The following is a 22,263-nucleotide window of genomic DNA, read 5'->3' as shown; positions in this document are numbered from 1 at the left end:
TTATGGCAGGGGTGCGTTTCTCGGCACAACACCTGTTGCACAAGGCATGAGTTGCGCATGAGCAGCGCCTATTTATTTCGGCATGCATTTTCACAACCGGGATTCATATCGGTAGTGAGAACGTGAACAGCGCATCAGCGTCAGGCAGGAGAGGTGTGAGAGGCGCGGGAGTATGTTTTCTGCGTGCATGCGGCAGTTTGTTTTTGATTACTTTCTCCAGCGTTGGATCATTTCGATTTTATAATTGAAAAAAAAAATTCACAGGATGATTTTTCTGCGTGAGAAAATGGATGTGTGGTGTAATAATACTGTCAATTGACACACAGACACATAAACAGAGATAGAGCGGTCCGTGTCAACATACTTTTTGTCTTTGGGCTTTTTATGGGAAGTAGCAAGTCTTTACAAGTCAATAGGTACAAGTCCAAGTGAAAGTCACAAGTTATTTATGTTTAAGTCCAAGTCGAGCTCCAAGTCTTTTTATATTTTATCCAAATGTATTTTTATATTAAGTCGAGTCTAAAGTCATCCAATTCATGACTTGAGTAAGTAAATGATTATTAAACTCTTCAAATTAACATTTATATAACTTATTATTCAGGCATATAGTAACAGTAACTCTGATTGTTAATAAATGCTTTATTAACACAATCTAAAGTAAGCACTATTTATAAATCCATAATAAATCACAATTAAAAGCTCAGCATCAAATGAAAATTAAATCTTTGCAATTGTCTCTAAAAGTAAAACGACTGTACAGTTGAAAGTTTGCTGAATAACAAGTGTTAAAATGCAACAAAGTCTGATAACACAACAATATAATAATTTAACAATATTATAAAACATTTCAGTGTTATTCAGTGATGTTTAAACTGTACAGTCATTTTATTTTTACATAAGATTTATTTTTCATTTGATACAGTTTTATTTTTGTGTATCTTGAAATGAAATTGTACAATTGAAGTCAGAAGCCTTCCTGTTAAATTTGAGTTATTTTATATTCTCCCCAATTCCTATTAAACAGAAAGATTTTTTTAACACAACTTAAGGGTTCAAGACTTTTTTTGAGATTTGAACAGATTTGAGTGTGTTGAGCATCAGTTAAGACAATGTTAGCACCTACCAGCTTTAATTGTGTGGAAAACTGGATAATTTTGAGCTTTTGTCAGCTAATTTTAACTTTTGTCAGTGTCAGTTTCTCATTATTTTTCATAGTGGAGTTCACTTATCCTATATAAGAAGACCCTGTATCTTAATTATTCATGAGAGCACGTGCTTTCAGAGGACAGACTAATATGGACAGTAGGGTTGGGTCAATAGACGATGCCATCCTCCATCACTGATGGCCGATAGACATCACGATGCTGAGCCGGTAACGCGATGCCCCACCCCGCCTCCTTCGCAGCAACAACCCACCCCAAAAAAGAACACCTACTCAGACCCCGTTTACACTAATGCATTTTAGTTTTTAAAATGGCATTTTAAAACAAAACCGATCCACGTCCACATTGGTGTTTCATCTAGCATTACGGAAAAGATCTCTCTGTCCACACTATACAGCTGAAAAAGCACATCACATGACCACACACACACACACACACACACACACACACACACACACGCACACGCACGCATGCACACACACACACACACATGCACACACACACACGCACACACACTTTATTTTTCAAGATGCTTCAGCTTAAACTGACATTTAAAGGCTTAACTACAGCAGGATAATACGTTTAAATAGCCAAGTTAGGTTAATTAGGAAAGTCTAGAAAATATTGTGAAAATTATTTAAATCTTTCTCACTTGAAAAATATTTGAAAAAAAAATGTAGAGGAGGGCTAATAATTTTTCTCTGAGAATCACTCTCTCATTCATTTTTCTGTTTGGAATACAACTGAGCCTTATCATTTATAAAGGATATATAAAACATAAATATTCCTCACTACATTGGGTCACAAAACTGCATGAAGTTGTGTTAATAATAAAGCCTTTATCAATGTCTAGAGAAACTATTACTATATGCCTAAAAAATAAGATATAGAAATGTTCATTTGAACGGTTTATTAATCCTTTACTTATTCATTCTGAACGATCTTTAAAAAACAGCAGCTACTCTTAAATAACTGCTTACAATACAACAATAAATACCTATGAAAATTCAATAATTAAGCACATAATTCATTTGCTTATAACAATTTTAAACTGCTCACTAATATCCATTAATGTAGAGTTAATGCTTTGCAAATAATGAATTAACTATTTGCTAATGTTTAATGAATGATTTATAGTGTGACCTTATTATAAAGAGTTACCCTAAAGGGATGTGCATTTATATTTTTGTTGGGTGCATATAACTGCAGATCCATTACAGTGCTGGAAGAACACACTTGAGGAAAAACACCTGCATTGAATATCTGATTCCTTCAAACTTTACTTTAACTCCATTAAGAACAATGCACAAACAAAAAAAGAGGAATGCAATCAGTCTGGGTCTTGCATCACTTCATGTTTTCTTTTCATTTACAATGATCAAATTACAAAGACAAAATACACTCGATATTTTGAATAAGTTATTGAGCAGTATGAAAATGTATACATTTATCAGCAGACAGAATAAGAAAATAGTAATATTACACTTAGGAATGCTTTTTGTTAAAAATCTATATTTTGAAAACATTAGACTGCATGGGGAAAAAATTGGGGGGCAAAGCCATGAAAGAAAAATGTAAGTTTTAAAATGACCATAGCAGATATTCTCTGAACCCTGTTTTATTTAAAGTGTGTGTGCATGTGTGTGTGTGTGTGTGTGTGTATGATTTATTTCATAATTGGATCATTAAAGAATCGTGATCTTCTGTCACTTTTACACTGAAAAAAAATTATTCAAAGATGATTCCTTGGATTTACTCAATTTTTTTTACGTTGAGTGGTTGTAAACAATTTATTTGGGCTGAATTTAAACAAACAAATTAAGTTGAACTTTATTAAATTGAATTTGTTTGTTTAAATTCAACACAAATAAATTGTTTGCTACAGTTTTGCATGCAACACTTTTTTCAGTGTGTGTAAAATATCATGATCTCGATTCAAACACCCACGTTATCTTAATTATGGTAAATTGTTGTGATTTGCTATGTTTATTAATCTTTTGCTGATATCAGCATTTTGTTTAAATCTGTATTTGACCGCTGAGAACTTCATGTGTTAGTCATTAGTCTTCATTCTTTAGTTCATTATAATTTCTGAATTACAAACAATGAAAGTGCAAGAAGTACTGGGATAACAGCTTGGTTAAATTAAATATGTCACTAAATAACTGTTTAATATTGTCTGTTATGATGCAGTCAGAATGAACTCAACTGTTTATGCGTTGTTTATCGTTTGCTCATCTGGATTTAATTTTATATATGTACGCAGGTACTTTTAATTGGGTTGGGGTGCCGCAAAATAAAAAGCGCTATCAAGAGGTGCCATGCTTTATAAAAGTTTGGGAACCACTGCTCTATGGTATGATACGTTTTTGAAAAAGTGCACACATTGATGAGAGACGCATGGGTGCAATTAAAAAAAAGGAAAGGGAAATGTTTTATAGAGGGAACATCTGACAAGGAAATTAAAAGGTTGATCTTCAAATGAATGACTTATTTCAGTGCTTCAGAGTGGAGTATCAGTATCTGTTTTTCCAGAAGCAAGGTAAGAGTGCTGTATGTTTGCTTCTTACAAATTAAGAAATATATCTGCTAGTATATTTATAATAGAGAAACGAAGATATACAGTAGAAACACAGACATAGAAATGTTTATCTTTTTAAGATACAAATATTTTACTTTAATTTATAATGACCTTTATCATGATAACGCATTTGAAAAGGAAATCATTATTGAAGCACGTCTGCTGTGCTGTATCATTATCATGCCTTTGTTTTGTACATTAAATGCTGTTATGTCATGACAAAAAATGTCTCTTTTACAGGAAGATTCTGGGTGTCTGAATAAATAACAATAAAACATACTGCAAAAAACAAAGATTCTGAAGAAGTATGCTGTAATTTACCTTGAATGTAAAATATGGCTATTGGAGGTACAATACACCACACACTTTCGTTAGAAATCGAGCAGTCTGTTTTAGCATAATCTATTAAATAACAAATGATGCATTTTTAGCAGCCCTCCAATATTTTCCACTTTTACACTTTTTAAATAATTCATCAATACACCTCTTTTAAATTCATGTTTTTTTATTGTTAAAAATAACTTTCCTTTCTCATGCATCAACATCTATTTTCTTTTAATTATGTATTCATCATATGCCTTCATTATAAGTCTAAAGAATGAAATAGTTTAAACATGATGTAACTGAGTTGGTAAGTTTGACAATGACTGCAATTTAATTTCAGGGAAAACATTGAAATTCCTATTCGGAGCCATGATTGCTGTCCTGCTGATCTATGAATGTGCTGCAGAAGCTCTCAATTTTTCAGAAATAAGTGTGGATTTACAGGTATGGAAATGTTGTTATGAAAAAAATCATATAATGACTTTTATAATGTTTAAAATGTTTTATATATAGTTGAAGTCAAAATTATTAGCCCCCCTTTGATTTTTTTTTTCTTTTTAAATATTTCCCAAATGGTTTTTAACAGAGCAAGGAAATTGTCACAGTATGTCTGATATTTTTTTTTCCTCTGGAGAAAGTCTTATTTGTTTCATTTAGGCTAGAATAAAAGCAGCTTTTATTTGTTTAAAAAACATTGCAAGGTCAAAACTAATAGCCCCTTTAAGCTATACATATTTTCAATAATCAGAACAAACCATCATTATACAATAACTTGCCTAATTACCTCAACCTGCCTAGTTAACCTAATTAATCTAGTTAAACCTTTAAATGTCACTTTAAGCTGTATAGAAGTGTCTTGAAAAATACTTTCTCTCTGTTAAACAGAATTTAGGGAAAAAAAAAAAACGGGCGCTTACAAATCAGGGGGGTTATTAATTCTGACTTCAACTATATATATATATATATATATATATATATATATATATATATATATATATATATATATATATATACACACACATATACACACATTGTGTTGGTGTATAGAGCCAAAAATGTTAGAATTGTGTCTATGTCCCAATATTTATGGGCCTGACTGTGTGTGTATATGACTATGTATATGTATGTACTGTATATGTATATTATGTATATACTACGTACGTCACAGTAAGAACCCTTTCTTTCGTTTCTACATGTTTCTAGTTTAGCGATGGCCCAGCACATCATATAAGACGAAGAAGCACAGGTCTGGTTACAGTTTTCTCTACTAAAATAAATTAATAATGATGTTATCTGTATAAAAATAAGGATTATTTATTTTCCTTAATTAGCCATTTGTTTTAAGAGAGTGATATGCCATTGCTTTGTTTACAAATTCAGTGTTTTAGACGAGGGATCCTATGTGGCGTAAGCACAAAAAAGATGGAAATGTCACTTACTACGCAAAATTTGTGATCTATAAAAACAAAATTCAAGAAGAGAATGTGCGAGCTGTCAGTGAACTCTAAGTAAATATGTAACTTAAATCTTAGAGTTTAAATCATAATATGAGCCATAATCACTAATAAATAAATGAAAATGTATTCTGCAGTACATTCACTTTTAGGAAGGTTCACCGCAATGTTTTATAAATAAGACCTCAACATTTTCTTATGGGTCTTAAGTCTGAAAATGCCATGTTCAAACAGCTGTATATGATAGTAGGACGAATACTGTCTGTGTGACGAGCAATTCTTTTTGAGAGGATCACATTTAACAATAGTGACAGTGAACAAATGTTCATTTGGTGCATTATTTAATCTCAAATATTGATTATTCGATAGAAGCTTATATATTTACAACTGTAAACCCGTAGAGCATTTGAGTGCGAGCTGACTACAAAAAAAATCCAGTGGAAAGCATTATCTGCAGTTATAAGTGGAGAATGTGAACAAAATTACAAGATTCCCACTTGTAAAAAGGTATCAAACAGCAATCAGTTAACTGTTGTAAGATAATTTTTTGGTTTTATTCACAAATGCATATTGCAGCTGAATTTAGATGTCAGCTCATCTTTTAGTAATTCATTCTATTACACAGTAATTTCTTGAAATGACAACTGTGTTTTAGACTTGAATTGCCTGAAACACCAGAATATCCAGAAAGTGGAACCCGTTGAGAAAATTCTGGAAAACACCAAACTGAACAACTGGTTGATAATATTTGCACAAATGCACTGTGGACATTTTTAAGTTTCTACATACATCCCACATAGAAATCTGATAAATGGCAATGCAAAGTACATACAATGAAACTAAAACACTGGCCAATTTAGTGTTAGAGGATTCATGGCTAAACCTGACCAGCCTGGTGGCCAATCATGATTGATTTCTTCTTGAAGGGGGTGTCGTGTCTCAGGATGATAATACATCAATACACACAGCAAGACTGGTGACAGAGTGGTTTGATGAACATGAATGTTAAGTTGAACATCCCCAATGGCCTGCACAGTGCTCAGATCTAAATATTACTGAGCCACTTTGGGGTGTTTTGTAGCAGCTAGTCAGGAAATGTTTTCTTCTACCAGCATGATGTAGTGACCAGGCCACTATTTTGCAAGAACAATGGCTCTAAATCCCTCTGGCCACTGTGCAGGACTTGAATCTGTCATTCTCAAGGTAGATATAATTCCAATTTTTGAAAAAAAAAAAGAATAAATATGTGATGAAGAATATGCATGAACTTACTTATGTATGTAATTTGCATAAATTTCCATTTGTCATATATCTGTATGGGATTGCAGATCATCATCTATTTGATGTTTTTGTATACATAGACATATAGACAGGTGTTTAGGCTAGAATGTCATAAATAGACCATTTAAAGATGTTTATAAGATCTTTCTACATAGCAGATGTTTTCCAGACCAAACAATGTTCAGAAAACGTCTTGCAGATGTTTCAGAACCTGCTTTCTCCCTTTGCAGAGTTAGTTTTTTCAAAGATTTGCCAACCCAGGCTAATTCTGGTAACATTTGGGACCGCAAAATCCTTTCCCAGAGCTATGTCTGCTTGTAGTTTTTGAAAAATCCACCAGAGGCCGCTGTGTACAATTTCGAGGATTTCTCTAGTGAATGTCAGTCGACCGTCCTTTTCTCCAGTAAATCCACCAGAGGCTGCATTATACATTCCAGCCGACTAGCTGGCTGAAAGACTGCCCACCCCTTCCCTAAAACTGATAGTGTTTCAAAAGCCATCTAGAAAAGAAAAGCCTAAATGTAGACATGGGTATGTATCTGCAATCAGCCGTGTTGCGATTTGCTGCTGTATTATAATTTCAAGGGTGACTCTTGTTCTGTAGCTGTTATACACACCATAATTTGTGATTCACTCTGATATTTAAATAGATTGGATTAAGGTGCAAGAAATTATCAACTGTGTAATTACAGACTAGAGATTACAGATATTAGATGCATGCATTTAATGAATCATAAGTACCGTGTAAAAACATGTATTTACACAATAAGTGTGTTGAAACAGGTGATTAATTTCAGTGTAAGTACATATAGGTTACAGCCCCTTAATGAAAATTGGGTCCAAACAGTTACATTTCTCTATGCCTGCACATATGGTGACATTGATAAATAAAAATCCTTGAAAATTTGCATCTAAGGTTTTTTTTTTAACAATGTAAGTGTAACTACATTATTTTCGTTCTGGCAGGAATGCTGTTGAAGTATGGTAGTGGAATTGATGTCAGTGTATTTGACTTTGCCATGGTGAACAACATCACATCAATCCCATTGCCTTATGCTCTGAGCAGCATAAATATCCTTGAAGTTGACATGACTACAGGTAAGAGCGAATGGCAAGAACAGAATGTTCTTCTAATGTATTTATATGGTTCCTATATAATTCCTTTTCTAAGAAACAATATAAGAAGATTCTGGGAACTTTCCTTTTTGGTTCTTTTTTGTAATGCAAAGATAACCTTCCAAGAACAATGCAGAAAAAATACAATTCTTGGTCACAGTTTATTTAGGGTTCAATTCTCTCTATTACCAAACCTCTAACTAAAACATTTGCATCAATAAACTCCTAATTAGTTTGTTATTAATATTAGGGTAGTAGTTAAGTGTACTGTATGTATTGTAGGATTAGGGTTGTAGCATAAGATGCAGAATATGTACTTTTACTTTGGGAAAGCATTCAGAGGTCACTGCTACTCAAATGAGGAGACCTGTGACAAAGACACATATCGGCTCTCCCTGGTTAGGGGGAGCACAACATAGGGTAGATGGTTGGCTGGTAGAGAAAACATATGTCTGCCTATGTAGGAAGACTTACCATGGCTGACATTGCATATGGGTTGCCTGAAAAGGGGACCACACATAGCTGGCACCGTACCCCAGAACACAGGTTAACCAAGCGAGTATACAAAGCAATGGTCCTGCACCTGGCTCCAGTGTTGAGTAAGTTAATTTAAAAAAGTATTTAATTACTAATTACATCCTTAAAATTGAACTTAAATTACATTTTTTAATTACAATGTTTGAAAAGAACTCAGCTAAACTGTCCTTTGAGTCTAAAATTGGCATATTCTGGAGTATAATAAATAATCTGATGGGTATTTTGAGCTGAAACTTTACTGACAAGTTCTGGAGACACCAAAGACTCATCTTACATCTTGTAAAGAGGTAAAATAGGTGCCCTTTAAAATAAAGTGTGACCTAAATTATTAATTTGTGTCTTTATAAAAGCCAATAGATCCTCAAGCCCCTTTGCATTTTAAATAAATATTAAATTTAATTCATTTTTTTTTTTAACAATAGTTTTTTAACAACAGCACATATATCACATGATCTAAATTTAAATATTGCACCAACATATTTAATATCTGAGTAAATATATTTTCTTTTAGAAGAGGATATTGGAAAATAGCAAATTTATAATATATATAATATATATATAATATTTCTAAATGCTTCTAAATATTCATTCTATATTAGTATATTATTTGTTTATTCATATTATTATTAAGACTAAAATTTGTTCATACAATGTACATAAAATATTGTTTTACAGTTATTGGAATGTCATTGAAAATGTCTCAGACTTTTGACACAAATCTTGCTGACCCTAATAACCCGACTTTCAAAGATTTATCTGGAAAGCTTGAATCATCTGTAAGTATTTAATGTTTATTTTATCCATCTATCAATCTATCTATTTTTTGTGAAAATACTTTTGAGGATGTTAATACTGAAGAAATACCATATGTTTGCTTTTAAACTTAATTATATTTTTATAATAAATTATATTTAACACAATACTCTTATAACTATTAATTTTGTTTTGTTTGTTCACATCACAGTATTCTCATTGCAACACCTTGTATGAAAGAACCCAGCAATTGTTTGGTTTAAAAAATATCTAGATGACCAAATATAGACATCTTGATTAACTTTGGGCTGTCAATAGACAGGAATTAATAGCTTGTTTCATATATTCATATGGTGTAGTAATACTAAGAAAGAAAACAACTTTTTAACTTTCTTATTATGATATGTAATTGATCATACATTGAGTACTTTTGCTTTTTACAGATTGACTCAAGTTATTCTACTTATTTAAAAGGCTACATTAGTAAGTCTGTGAAGGTTAATGCCTTCAGGTACTGTATAATTTACCTTTAAAGTCTTTCAATTTTCAAATAAATGGTCCTATTTATTTTCTATCCAATTTAAATGTAAATACAGTGTCTTGTGTTTCCTCCACAGGCCTGGTAGTGTATTGGCAGACTACACAATAAGTGCAACATCCAACAACCTTGATTTTTCAACAGCAAACGCAGATCTTTCCAGCTCACTACAGGCACAAGGAATAATTTTACCTGCAGATGCTTTTGCTCAAAGTGGTAAAGACATTCAGCGCCAAATCTTAAACCCTTCACATGTCTTGAATGCATCATGTTTATTATGCTATAATTTAGGTTTCATTTTCATGTTTTTGTTTAGATCAAAAGGACTTTACAATGGGTCAAGTTTATCCTCTGCAAAAGCTGGACCTGAAATGTACACAGCCGGACTTTGTAAAAGGGCAAATAACATGGAGAGTGAATAACAAAGACCCTGCACTTGACAACACAACTTACTCACTTTCAAGCGACAACAGCACTCTCACAGTGAAAAACATTACTGAAACTGACAGTGGTGAGTGACACGAAATTTATATTGGTCTTACATTTGACATCTTGTATTGCACAATTCTATCCTAAAATAGGATTGTGCAATACAAGATGTCAAAGGTAGATCTCAAGAACCCCCCAAGATGCCTTTTGCTCGGGACAGCAAACACGTATTGAAGAACCTCCCAAAGGGTAAGGGAATCAATGCTGCTGGATATATTGTTGAGAAAAAATAGGAGAAAGAGAGGCTACTGCAGGAGAGTGGGTAAACGCAGGCTCCTGCGGGAGTCTGTGCGGGGAGGGGAAAAGGGGTTGGGAATGACTCCTGTGGGAGTCGAGCTCGGGAAACTCCAGCTGGAGGGGGTCAGTGAAGCTCAGGGTATCACTCCTGCGGCATACAGAGCTGCGGGGCCGGTCTACAGTGGGAGTCGGGAAAGGGAGGGGATGGAGGAGACTCCTGCGGGACGGGGCCAGGGGCGAGGGCTCCTGCGGGAGTCAAGCTCAGGAATAACTCTTGCGAGAGTCAGAGCTGGGGAGTGAGGGTCTATGCAGAAGGAAGATTATAGAAGCTGAGCTTATTGCTTGAAAGAAAGAAAAGTAGCAGAGAGACTCAACGCTGAAAGGAAGAGAAACGGGGAGGAGAAAGACTCGACGCTTAAGGGAAGCAGAGCCCTCAATGTGGAGGGTCAGAGAAAGGGGTTAGAGGAGAGATTCATAGCTTGAAGAGCGAAGAACTTGACGCTGGAAGGAAGGGGATAAGTGGAGAGACTCGACACTAGAAGGAAGCGGAGCACTTGATGCTCGAAGGAAGAGAGGTTGGACCATCGGCCGAGGGCCTGGATTTGATGTTGTGAGAGACCTTTGTATGCAGCAGTAGTAGCTGCTACAATCCAGAAGGAGTAACTGGAATAGGGGTCTGGGGGGGGGGGACCTGAAATGCGGAAGACTTTTTTTAAGTGCTTTTGGAACCAATATTGTGTTACAGGGTGGTTGGCGTCATCTACGAAGAGGGGAGAGAGGGGGTTAGGATTTTGTCAGGGAGGTCAAAGATATAAACAAAATGGCCTTTCCTGGACTGGTCTGTCTTGCTTTGTTTGAGTAAGGGTTTCTTTATTCGAAGAGAATGCGGAGTGTGATGGGTTGTCTATGATCTGGGGGGAGGGGTGGGCTTTCTGTATGCCTTTAACGTGGAGGTTTGTTTGGGAGTTAGTTATGGCATCAGAAGGGTCTCCGTGAATCAATTCATGAAAAAATTGCATGTCGTTTAAATAGCTTTTGATGAAGCTAGCTTGGATATTTTTTTGAGATGTGGAGGTAGGAAATAAACGAAGTGATGGAGAAGAGGGAGAAATTGGGGAAATGAGCTTTATAGAGTGAATGGAAGTGTTTGAAAGTACTCCAAGCTGTGAGGTATGATTAGAGAGTTAAGGCTACGGCTTGCAAAATGAGTGAAATTGAGGTTTCACAGGGGTTATAGAGGGGGTGGTTCAAGGCAATATCAGTTCTGAATAGTGAGGGACTGGGGTTGAATGGGGATCCACCTCTAGAGCTAACAGCCAAAAGCTCTGAGAGAATCTGATTCCTTGCTGCTTTAGAGACAGGCGGAGTTTCCAGGGCTAGGGTGTTATGGGGAGAAGAAAGGGGAGAGGCGGTAGAAAGGGTGAATGTGGGGCATGCAGCAGAAAGTTGTGAGGGATACTGGGTTGGATCAGTTCTATGGATCAGCTGGTGGCCAGATGCGGGGCATCACGAGTTTTAGTGTTCCGGGTTTTCCCATTTGACGGTGACGTAGGTGGGGAATTCTGGTGATGTTGTTGTATAATTTGAGCAGTTCTTTCTTGTTGAGGGAGCGAAGAGCGTTTATGATAAAGTTTTTTTATTTTAAAAAACATCTTTCAATAAACAAAGTTTCTCTGTAAATTAATAAGGATTTATTATTATTATTATTTATTTTGATTTTTTGCTCTTTCGCAGGTCAGTATTCATGCTTCATAGAACGGACCACAATACCATACATTCAGTGGCAAAACATTGTTATTAAACAACGTCCCACCATAAATGTGGGTAATGATTACCGTCTTCTACCATGTGATGGAAGCAGTTTCCTACTGAAATGTTCTGTTGATGCTGGCTACAATATTGAGTGGGTCCAGGGTGAAACAGTACAAGATTCAGGTTGTTCATTCAAATTGGTGGTCTTTTTTTACCAATAACATTTCAGAAGTCACTATGCTTTGAAAATCCACCATCCTTTAGTAAAAACCAATTATGATTTAACAGAGAATGGACCTGATGGCATCACATTAAACTACACTACTCCAAGTGAAAATTGTACAGAGGAAACCTTTACATGTCGCCTCAAGGGTCTGCCGCAACTCCTTGCATACAGTTATAGCCAGAGCAGAGTAACAGTGAAGAATACTGATCAATGTGAGCCTTTATTTTCTCATCCTTTTCAGCTTTTTTACTGTTGTGCAGTAACATTGGATGATTTATTTGTTTATTGTAGCTTTTAACTTTTGTATCACACAATACATGACAATAAAAAATACACTTAGGAGAGAATAATAATAATAATAATAATAATAATAATAATAATAATAATAATAATAATAATAATAGTAATATCTATCTATGACACTTTTCCCTTTGGCCTATTGGTGTATTTTTTTATTTTATAAACAATGAGGAGCCACCTTCCTTGTTTTGCTTTTATTCTTAACCAGTGTGGTAACTTCTTTAAAAGGTATACAGTAATAATCTCCAATAACCAGCCTCATTAGAATAACCAAATCAGTTTCAGATTTATTTTTCTTCTCTCATGGCCTTCCTAGATGCAAGTTACAGTATATGACATGGATCTATAATTCTGCAGAAAAAAAGATTCTATGTATTGCACACACTGTTTTAATGTCTGCATTAATGCATCACACTTTTTTTAAATCACATCACACCAGTTTTTCTGGTTTTGACAGCTTTTTTGCATTTTAAATTTATTTGATCTTGGGATGCACCACTAGAATTTTTATAAACCAATTTATAAAAAAAATAGTAATAATAATCGAATATCGATATTGGTCAACTGCATACAGTACTAGAGATGCAACAATCAACTGGCCAGAGACTGGAATCGGCTGACTTTTTTCATGACTGATTGAAAGGTGACTGGCCGGTCATCTGGCCAATTTCAGCCAGTGCCTTTTGTTAGGAGCTGCATATGCAGTGTCATCATAAAGATGCTCACACTCACTCACAGCCACATATAATGTCCTTAGCACTGAACCTTTACTACACTAGACAAGAATTTTGCAGCCATGACCACCACAAAGACGTTTGGTGCAATGAACTTAGCAATACATTTCAAATGGCCTCTGCCTAAATATACAATTCTGACTTGAGATTATTAAATGGCACTTTTTTAACAATGTGTGACCAGAGATGTTTAATCACGAGTTCTGTTACACGTGCAGCTTTTAACAAGCCGATCCTGTGCAGCAAAACATTATTTTGACTACACACTAAGGGCCCTATCATACACCCTTCTTCACCTCGGGGGGCTTTTTCAGTTATTCACGACAACTTGCTTTTGTATAATAATATAATGTTATTACTAGTAGTAGTATTATTTATTATATGCATATTTATATTAGTTTTTATTAAAAACAAGCTTAGATTTGTCAGGTTTTGGACCATATGAGGCATAGCATGTGTATTTGGAAATAACTCCAATTCAAATCAATCTAATATATGCTGATAAATATCAGCAGCCGATACATCAGTGCATCCATATTTTGATCCTTGTTATTTCTGTCTCTTCTGCATAGTGTACAAGTGTTTCTGTCTGACTATAATTATCTAATACTTTTCCAGCATATGACTGTCTGAATGAAGAACTTGGAATTGGAAATATAACCAATGAGAGCATTGGATTCTGTCCAACTGGCACAAAAGGCATCATAATTTATAGATGTGATTTAAATGGCTGGACAGCAATAGAGGAAAACTGTATACTTGCTGTTATCAGTGATTTACTTAGCCTAATTCAGGTAATCGTTTGATCATGTATCTACAATTAAATGGCCTTTAGACTAAATATTATTCCAACATTAATACTTTGTATTTTGCAATTTAGACCTTGCAAGTGGAACAGATTCAAGATTTCATGGCTAACCTCAGTTTCGCAGCAGAGCAGAATACTATTATTATAACTCAGTCTGCAGCTATTGTCCGAGCAATTGTGGATATACTCTTTAAAATTGCCGATCTGGTACAAGCAATCTTCATTGGTCAGCCAGTGATGAAGGTACATATATTCACTTTTAAGTTTTTTTTTTTTTTTTTGGTAAAATTATATTTGTCAATGTTTTATGTTTGATGCATTGAAGTGGCTTTAAATTCTGATATCTTGTTAAGCTAGTGGTGATTTAGTCTGCATAGTTCATAATATTAAACAGATTCATTATATATTAAATTATATTATTATTATTATTATTATTTAACATATTATTATATTATATACACTCAACAAAAATATAAATGCAAATTTGACCTTTTTTTATTAATTTTTTTGGCCCAGGGGAGCAAAAATGGTGATCACCATTTGCCTCACGCGGTGCAACATATCTCTTTCACATTGAGTTATCAAGTTGTTGATTGTGGCCTGTGGAATGTTGGCTGGAAGTTTTGAGGACATTTTAAGGAAGTATGCAACTTTTCAGTGTTGGTGAATGCTTTGCAAATGTCAATGTTATGCATCAAGTGGCCCATGGTGGTGATGAGTTTATGATATGTGCAGGTGTATGTTATAGATAACGTACTCAGCTGCATGTTATTGATGGCATTTTCAAGGCACAGAGTTACCACCACTAGCTAGACCTTGTGGTTTTGATTGTGGTTCTGTAAAAAATGTTGATCCAATAACATCACCTCATGTTACAGCATGATAATGCATGACTCCATGTTGTAAGGATCTGACGCACTTCCTGGAAGCTGATAACATTCCAGTTCTTTCTTGCGTAGCCCACACACTTGCTGGACATGTCACCCATTGAGCATATATTGTATGCTCTGGATTGGCATATACAGTATGAGAGCATATTCCAGTTCCTGCCAATATGCAGCAACTTCGCACAGCCATTGTAGAGGAGTGGACCAACAATCCACTGGCCACAATCAACAACTATGAGAAAGAGATGTGTTGCTATGCGTGATCACCTGATCATTATGTACTTGCATTACTTATATTTCATGTTTTTCTTTTAATTTTCCAGAGTTTCCTAAAATAGTAGACATTGCTTTATCAAATGAAGCCATTGAGACGTGGAAAAAACTGAACAACGGCAACACCACGGCAAACACCAACATTAGACTTCTGAACGCCATTGAGAATATAAGTGAACGTCTCATAAACATGTTTCAAATTAATCAAACATACATTCAGCTGATCAGAACTCTAGTAAGTAACTCATTCAGTGTAACATCAATATTGCCAAACTCAACTACTGAGATTGTGATACCACAGCTTCCTGAGATGACCACAGCAACCATCCTAATCTTCACTACTCTTGACAAAATCCTTCCAACCCGTAAAATTTCTAATTATAACAGCAGCAGGGAATCAGATCAGCTTATCAATGGTGACGTGGTTGTTGTTAAAGTTGATAAGCAAGTTAACAACATTTCTTTTGCGTTTGGCATTACCAATCAATCTTTGGGAAATCCTCAGTGTGTCTTTTGGAACTTTCACCTTGACGCATGGGATTCCACTGGATGTGAAGTAAAGCAAGTAGGAAATGACTCTGGCATAATTACATGTGAATGCAACCACACAACCTCTTTTTCAATTCTAATGTCACCATTTGACATTGACAGACTAGTCTTAGCCTATATAACTTACATTGGAGTATCTATTTCAATGGCCAGCTTGATTTTATGCCTCATTATTGAAGCTATTGTTTGGAAATCAGTGACATCAACCAGAGGTGTCAGAAATGACACCTCCTATATTCGACATGTCTCCTTAGTCAACATTGCCATGTCATTACTGATAGCAAACATCTGTTTTTTCATTGAAGCTGCAATCTCAGATGAAGACATGCCAACCCATGCGGATCGCTGCAGTCCAGTGGTTTTCTTTATGCACTTTTTTTACCTGGCTCTTTTCTTCTGGATGTTAATTTCAGGGATGCTTCTCTTATACATGATAGTCATGGTATTTTTCCACTTGTCAATTATCATAATGATGATCATTGCCTTTACAGTTGGTTACGGCGCACCTTTGCTCATAGCAGCCATTACTGTTGCGTCGACAGCTGGAGCTCAGAATTATGTTTCCAAACAAGCATGCTGGCTGAACTGGGATGAATCTAGGGCTCTGCTGGCATTTGTGATTCCAGCTCTCACTATTGTAGCCATAAACCTTGTGGTTTTGGTTGTGGTTCTGTACAAGATGTTGAGAAGAGGAGTTGTTGGCGCAACGCAAACAGATGAGAAACGTACATTTTTTGTCGTTGTCCGATGTGTGGCCTTTTTGACTCCTCTTTTTGGTCTAACATGGGGATTTGGAATTGGAACCATGGTGTCACGTAAATTAGGCGTTCATGTGGTGTTCACACTCCTCAATTCTTTCCAGGTATCGTAATTTGTCTCTATAAAATCCATTTTTATATTTTTGTGCATTCTAATTTGGCAATGTATTGATTGTGAGCCAGATTTACATAATGCTTGAGTTAGAGCAAACCCTCATTTGGCATTTAATTTGGCATTAAAAAGTAATGTCAGTTTTCACTGAATACACATTAGTGCTGAAAAGGTAAAAGGAGCATGAAGGTAAAAGTAGCTCATGAGCATGCTGATTTGGCCTGTTTTGAAAATCTGGCCCCAAATATTTTCTCATGAATTTAAAATTGCAACTGATATTACTTATCAAAATTAAATTTATTTGTTATTATTCCTTTAATAGGGATTATTTGTTCTGCTGTTTGGGACCATTTTAGACAGCAAGGTATGGGTTCATTCATTTTTTTGGTAAAGACCTTTACTAAAGCCATTTAACTTGGGTGATTTTGTATTTAACATGAACATCTGCTATTATATGCATTCCATTAAGGTCACGATCATGGCCTCCCAATCATCCCCATCCACCCAATTGGCCTTATCACTGCTTTTCCACTCCACCAATAACTGGTGTGTGGTGAGCGCACTGCCGCTGTTGTCCTGTGGCTGCCATCGCATCATCCAACTGGTGGTGTTGTGGAGAGACCCTCCTTATGATTGTGAAGCGCTTTGGGTGTATGGCCATATACAAAAAAATTAGCTATCCAGGCATGATTTGGCCCCTGGTCAGGGTCTGAGGCACAAGGCAAATACCCCCGTGCACTTTCCTGACCTTCCAAGGGTGGCCCTCAGATTCCTGCAAGCTTTACCCCTTCTGGTACAGCAGTGGTCACTCGGATGGTGCCTCTCTTGCGGGCTTTGCCGGTGTGATTATTACTGCCCAGCCCATCACTGTGGCTCATTCGTACTATCAGCCTCTGCTATGGCGATTCAGTTACCCGACTGCCTCCCAAGTACGTGCATTTCTCAGTGGTAAATCCTGCCCTGTCTTGTGCAAAGAAATTGCAGTCCTACTGGCGAAGGATGCAATTGAGCCGGTTTCTCCAGCCAAAATGTTCTACACCCGTACTTCATTGTTCCCAAAAAGCACGGTGGGTCGAGACCAATCCTGGATCTGCACGTCTTAAATGGTATCTGGACAGGATACCATTCAGGATGCTCATGCATAAGCACATTATCGCATGTGTTCGTCTCCAGGATTGGTTTGCAGCAATTGGACATGTTTCAATACCTCCTTGATATTGGCCGTTCCTATGGTTTGTGTTCAAAGGTCAAAGATGGCAATATAAAGTCCTCCCCTTCAAGCTCTACCCGTTTCCACGAGTCTTTACGAAGGTTGTGGAGAGTGACCTACTGCTGCTCTGGCAGGAAGGTATTCGTATTCTCAACTACTGTACCTTGACGATTAGCTTATCCTAGCTCAATCTTGGGGACAGTTGGAAATGCACAGGGATTTGGTGTACCTGAGCCTAATGGGAAAAGAGCTAATCTTACCATGCAAAGCATCCCTTTTTATCTAATTGTGGAGCTGGACTTGGGCTTTATGAGCATGTGGCTCTCCGGAGAGCATGCCTCGTCAGTGCTGGCCTGTCTGGAGCAATTCAACAGGGCGCACAAGCACCCAACAAATGACCATCACTCCACTGTGTTGCCGATGTTTCAGACCATGGTCAAACCTTGCTGTCTTGCAGTTGACTTGTTTGCCTCAGCCAAGACCACGCATTGCCAGTTGTTCAATTCCCTGAACAAGGCTCGCCTCAGCATGAATGGGCTGGCTACCTGGTAATTAGAGCCAGGGACGTTGGATAGTTTTTTTTTTGGTGGTGCTTGGGTAAAACTGCGTAATGGGTTCAGCTCCTGTAGCGCTTAGGATATGCTTCCCTAGTCAATCAACTTGATGTAAAATCATAGTAATCAACTGAAGGCGAATGTCTGGATTACGTACATAACCCTCGTTTCCCAAGGAAGGGAACAGAGACATTTATGTCTCCCTGCCACATAAGTTGAATCTGACGTTGAATGCAGGTGGGTTCGGTTCTTCAGCGAGTAGTTTTATGAGCCCTCTTAAAGGCATCCTATTATACTCCTAATTGTGAAGTGGTTATACCTGTGAGAGCTGTGCTCACCAATTTCATATGCATTCCACTGGTCTGTTTTTATACAAATCAGAGTGATTGGTCCCAAGCGAATCCCGTAGTCAATTTACTCGACATACACACACATTATTATTGCCCTTTTTGCCTTATATATATATATATATATATATATATATATATATATATATATATATATATATATATATATATAAAATGAAAGACTTGTTCTCAATTCTGTATTTAAATGTTGTACTTGGGAATTCAGACTTAAACATTGTGATAATGTAAAAAACAAACAAAAAAGAAAAAGATTTAATCAATTATACATTTCCATGAATTTTCCATGAAATATTAAGTTTAAAATTCAAAATGTCAAGTGTAAGATTAAAATAAACTTACAATTGCTAGAAATAAAATTATCTCTGGTAAAAAGTTGAAGGCTTAGTCCCTTTATTAATCAGGGGTCGCCACGGCGGAATGAAACGTCAACATATCCAGCATATGTTTTACGCAGCGAATGCCCTTCCAGCCACAACCAAACACTAGAAAACACCCATACACTCTTGCATTCACACACTACGGCCAATTTAGTTTATCCAATTCACATATAGTGCATGTCTTTGAACTGTGGGGGAAACTGAAGCACCCGAAATAAACACTCGCGAACAAGGGGGAGAACATGACAAAGACATGTGGTATAGGTGAATTGGGTAAACAAAAATGGCCTTAGTGTATGAGTGTGTGTGTGAATACAAGAGTGTATGTTTCCCAGTACTGGGTTACGGCTGGAAGGGTTTCTGCTGTGTAAAACATATAGTATGCCGGAATAGTTGGCTGTTCATTCCACTTTGGCAATCCCGAGCCAAAGAAAAATGAAAGAATGAATGAATGCGTTTACTGCATGTTGCAATTGATGTATCAAAATCAAGTATTTCAGTAATATCTTGTAATGAGTCTTGTAATAAGCAAATATCTAGAAAATGTTCAGATTTCTATAGGTTAACATGGAACTCTTTTGTTGCAGGTTCGAGAGTCACTACGAGGAAAACTGCTATTAGAGAAAATCACTTCCCGTTTTACCAAGGTAAATGTCAAACCCCACGTAGTTATCTACAGGTCTTCAATTGTCAAATTTAATCTGTTGTTTAAAGATTTTTACACTGCCATGGATTTTGATTGATTATCTCCTTACAGAGCACCAGTGAAGGAGCATCATCTTCAGCTAGACAAGAGACACCACAGAGGAGTAAGATAACATAAATCTAGAAATATATTTTCTAGAATATGAATCATGAATGTTGTCAAATTTTACATTTGGTTAAAGAAATTAATGTGAAGACATTTCAGTGTGGATTTCTGTGAATAACTTGTGTGTAATTGTTTGCAGATGTGAACAATGTGCCTGATTCCCACAATTCCTCCAGACTTGCTTCAGTGGGCACCAATGGCTCATATTCAGATGTAGACACCCAGTTGTAGACACCTACAGGTTCTGTTACTGTTTTGTGGAGTAGATATTCTGTGTTCTGGGAGGATTAGTGTGAAAATAAGCTCACAGCATGATAAAGTCTTTAATAATTTGTGAGTTCAGTGATTAAGGACAATAAGCTCTATTTACACCAGCTCATTTGTCATTAAACATGCATGTCCAACGAAGAGCTGAAAATGCCAGTGCTCTTCTAAAAATGCTCACCTGTCCAACTGTTAGATATTTTCTAACGATGAGTGCAGTATAATGCACGCTCAGTGCCTTGCTATGCTACCCACATAAAAAAACAAACAAACAAAAAAACAGCGCTTCTATTAACAGCGACAGAAAAAAAAGTTTTGGGAAAAATGCTTCGGTGAGCAGGTGCCCTAACAAGCACAAGTAAGGTCCCTTTTGTTTTCTTTTTTATATTGGGTATATAGGGGATTATTTTCCAGTTGGTTTTCAGCTCTGTTATGATATATTCCAAATGTTTCTGAAATTTCCAAATGTTACTGCAAAATTGTCAATTATTGAATGCTTTTGAATTCACTTAAAGGCACAGTATGTAATTTTTGCCACTTGAGGGCAACAAAGACATATTTTAATAATGATGCCATTACTATTTATGGAATCATGGGATTTGTGGTCTTCATTACATTCTACTGGACTCCTGCAGAAATCTTGTTCATGAGCTGAAGTTTTCAAAACTTATTATCATGGTTGTATGAAGCAGAGTAAAGCTGAAAGGCATCAAAGCAAATCGAGACTGCTGAAGCAACTGCTGATGAGAGAGACTTGAGCAGCAGAGCTTTTAATAGTTTCTGTTATAGGTTTCTGTAATAATGCTTTACTGTGCAGTCTTGTGAACTAATATACATATTTTGTGTAAAATATCTTAAGTCTAAATAAAACTTAGTAAATAAAAAATAGCATGCATTTTGTATAATCGCTTTCATTTTTTTTTAACTACTGACATTTATCACTACTGCAAAAGTACTCTTAACTTCATGGGTGATTGTGCTGCCATGAATTGTGAGGTAAGATCTAAATCAAATGATCTAAATAAAATGATATTTCCTCAAAATAAGAATTTGGACATGTCCAATTTTGTAAAAATGTTTTTAAGATGGATCTTGAAATCATAGTTACTGCATTCAAATATGCAAAATATGCTTGACAACTGAAGAATCTGCAGAACATGGAGGGGCTTTCTTTAAAGATGAAAAAATGCTGATCATACAGCAGGTAACCGCACACAGCATTAAAAATCATTTAAAACAGTTATTTTATAAATTTTTGATTTGTGCATATATATATATATGTATGTGTGTGTGTATATATACATGCAAGTTAATGTATAACGATGGTTTGTTCTCTAGAATATTGAAAAAAAAATTTAAAGGGGTTAATAATTTTGACCTTAAAATGGTTTTTAAATAATTAAAAACTGCTTTTATTCTAGCCGAAATAAATCAAATAAGACTTTCTCCAGAAGGAAAAAATATTATCAGACATACTGTGAAAATTTCCTGAATCTGTTTGGAAATATTTTAAAAAGAAAAAAAAAAAAAATCAAAATCAAAGGGGGGCTAATAATTCTGACTTCAACTCAGAGATTGTGGTTCATATTGACATGATAGCATCACACAGTTGCTGCAGATTTGTCGGATGCACATCTATTATGTGAATCTCTCTTTCCACCGCATCGCAAAAGTGCCCTGGCACCAACAATCATGTCACGTTCAAAGTCACTTAAATCACCTTTCTTCTCCATTCTGATGCTCGGTTTTAACTGCAGCAGACCGGTTAGTGTATATATAGTGTATTATATTATATTATATTATATTA

At 35.9% G+C, this 22,263-nt stretch overlaps 1 protein-coding gene across 1 annotated transcript; it reads left to right on the top strand.

Annotated features, from left to right (window-relative positions):
- The first annotated feature begins 3,997 nt into the window (after positions 1-3,997).
- On the top strand, positions 3,998-21,406 carry LOC130247390 (adhesion G protein-coupled receptor F4). The gene is made up of 17 exons (XM_056480616.1): positions 3,998-4,092; positions 4,409-4,512; positions 5,272-5,314; positions 7,770-7,901; positions 9,132-9,232; positions 9,653-9,720; positions 9,827-9,963; positions 10,064-10,258; positions 12,208-12,408; positions 12,514-12,663; positions 14,104-14,279; positions 14,366-14,536; positions 15,476-16,864; positions 17,195-17,236; positions 19,969-20,028; positions 20,139-20,190; positions 20,332-21,406. The coding sequence occupies exons 1-17, from the start codon at positions 4,080-4,082 to the stop codon at positions 20,421-20,423; spliced, it is 3,126 nt and encodes a 1,041-aa protein (XP_056336591.1). The 5' UTR covers positions 3,998-4,079; the 3' UTR covers positions 20,424-21,406.
- Positions 21,407-22,263: the final 857 nt, after the last annotated feature.

Source organism: Danio aesculapii, chromosome 20, assembly GCF_903798145.1.
Source record: "Danio aesculapii chromosome 20, fDanAes4.1, whole genome shotgun sequence".
NCBI lineage: Eukaryota > Metazoa > Chordata > Actinopteri > Cypriniformes > Danionidae > Danio > Danio aesculapii.
This window is presented reverse-complemented; position numbering and strand designations above follow the sequence as displayed.

Bases quoted from the DNA above. Each gene is read 5' to 3' on its own strand.
- LOC130247390 (XM_056480616.1), top strand. The intron at 9,721-9,826 runs GTACTGTATAAT...TTTCCTCCACAG, and splicing joins GTGAAGGTTAATGCCTTCAG to GCCTGGTAGTGTATTGGCAG. The intron at 9,964-10,063 runs GTAAAGACATTC...GTTTTTGTTTAG, and splicing joins AGATGCTTTTGCTCAAAGTG to ATCAAAAGGACTTTACAATG.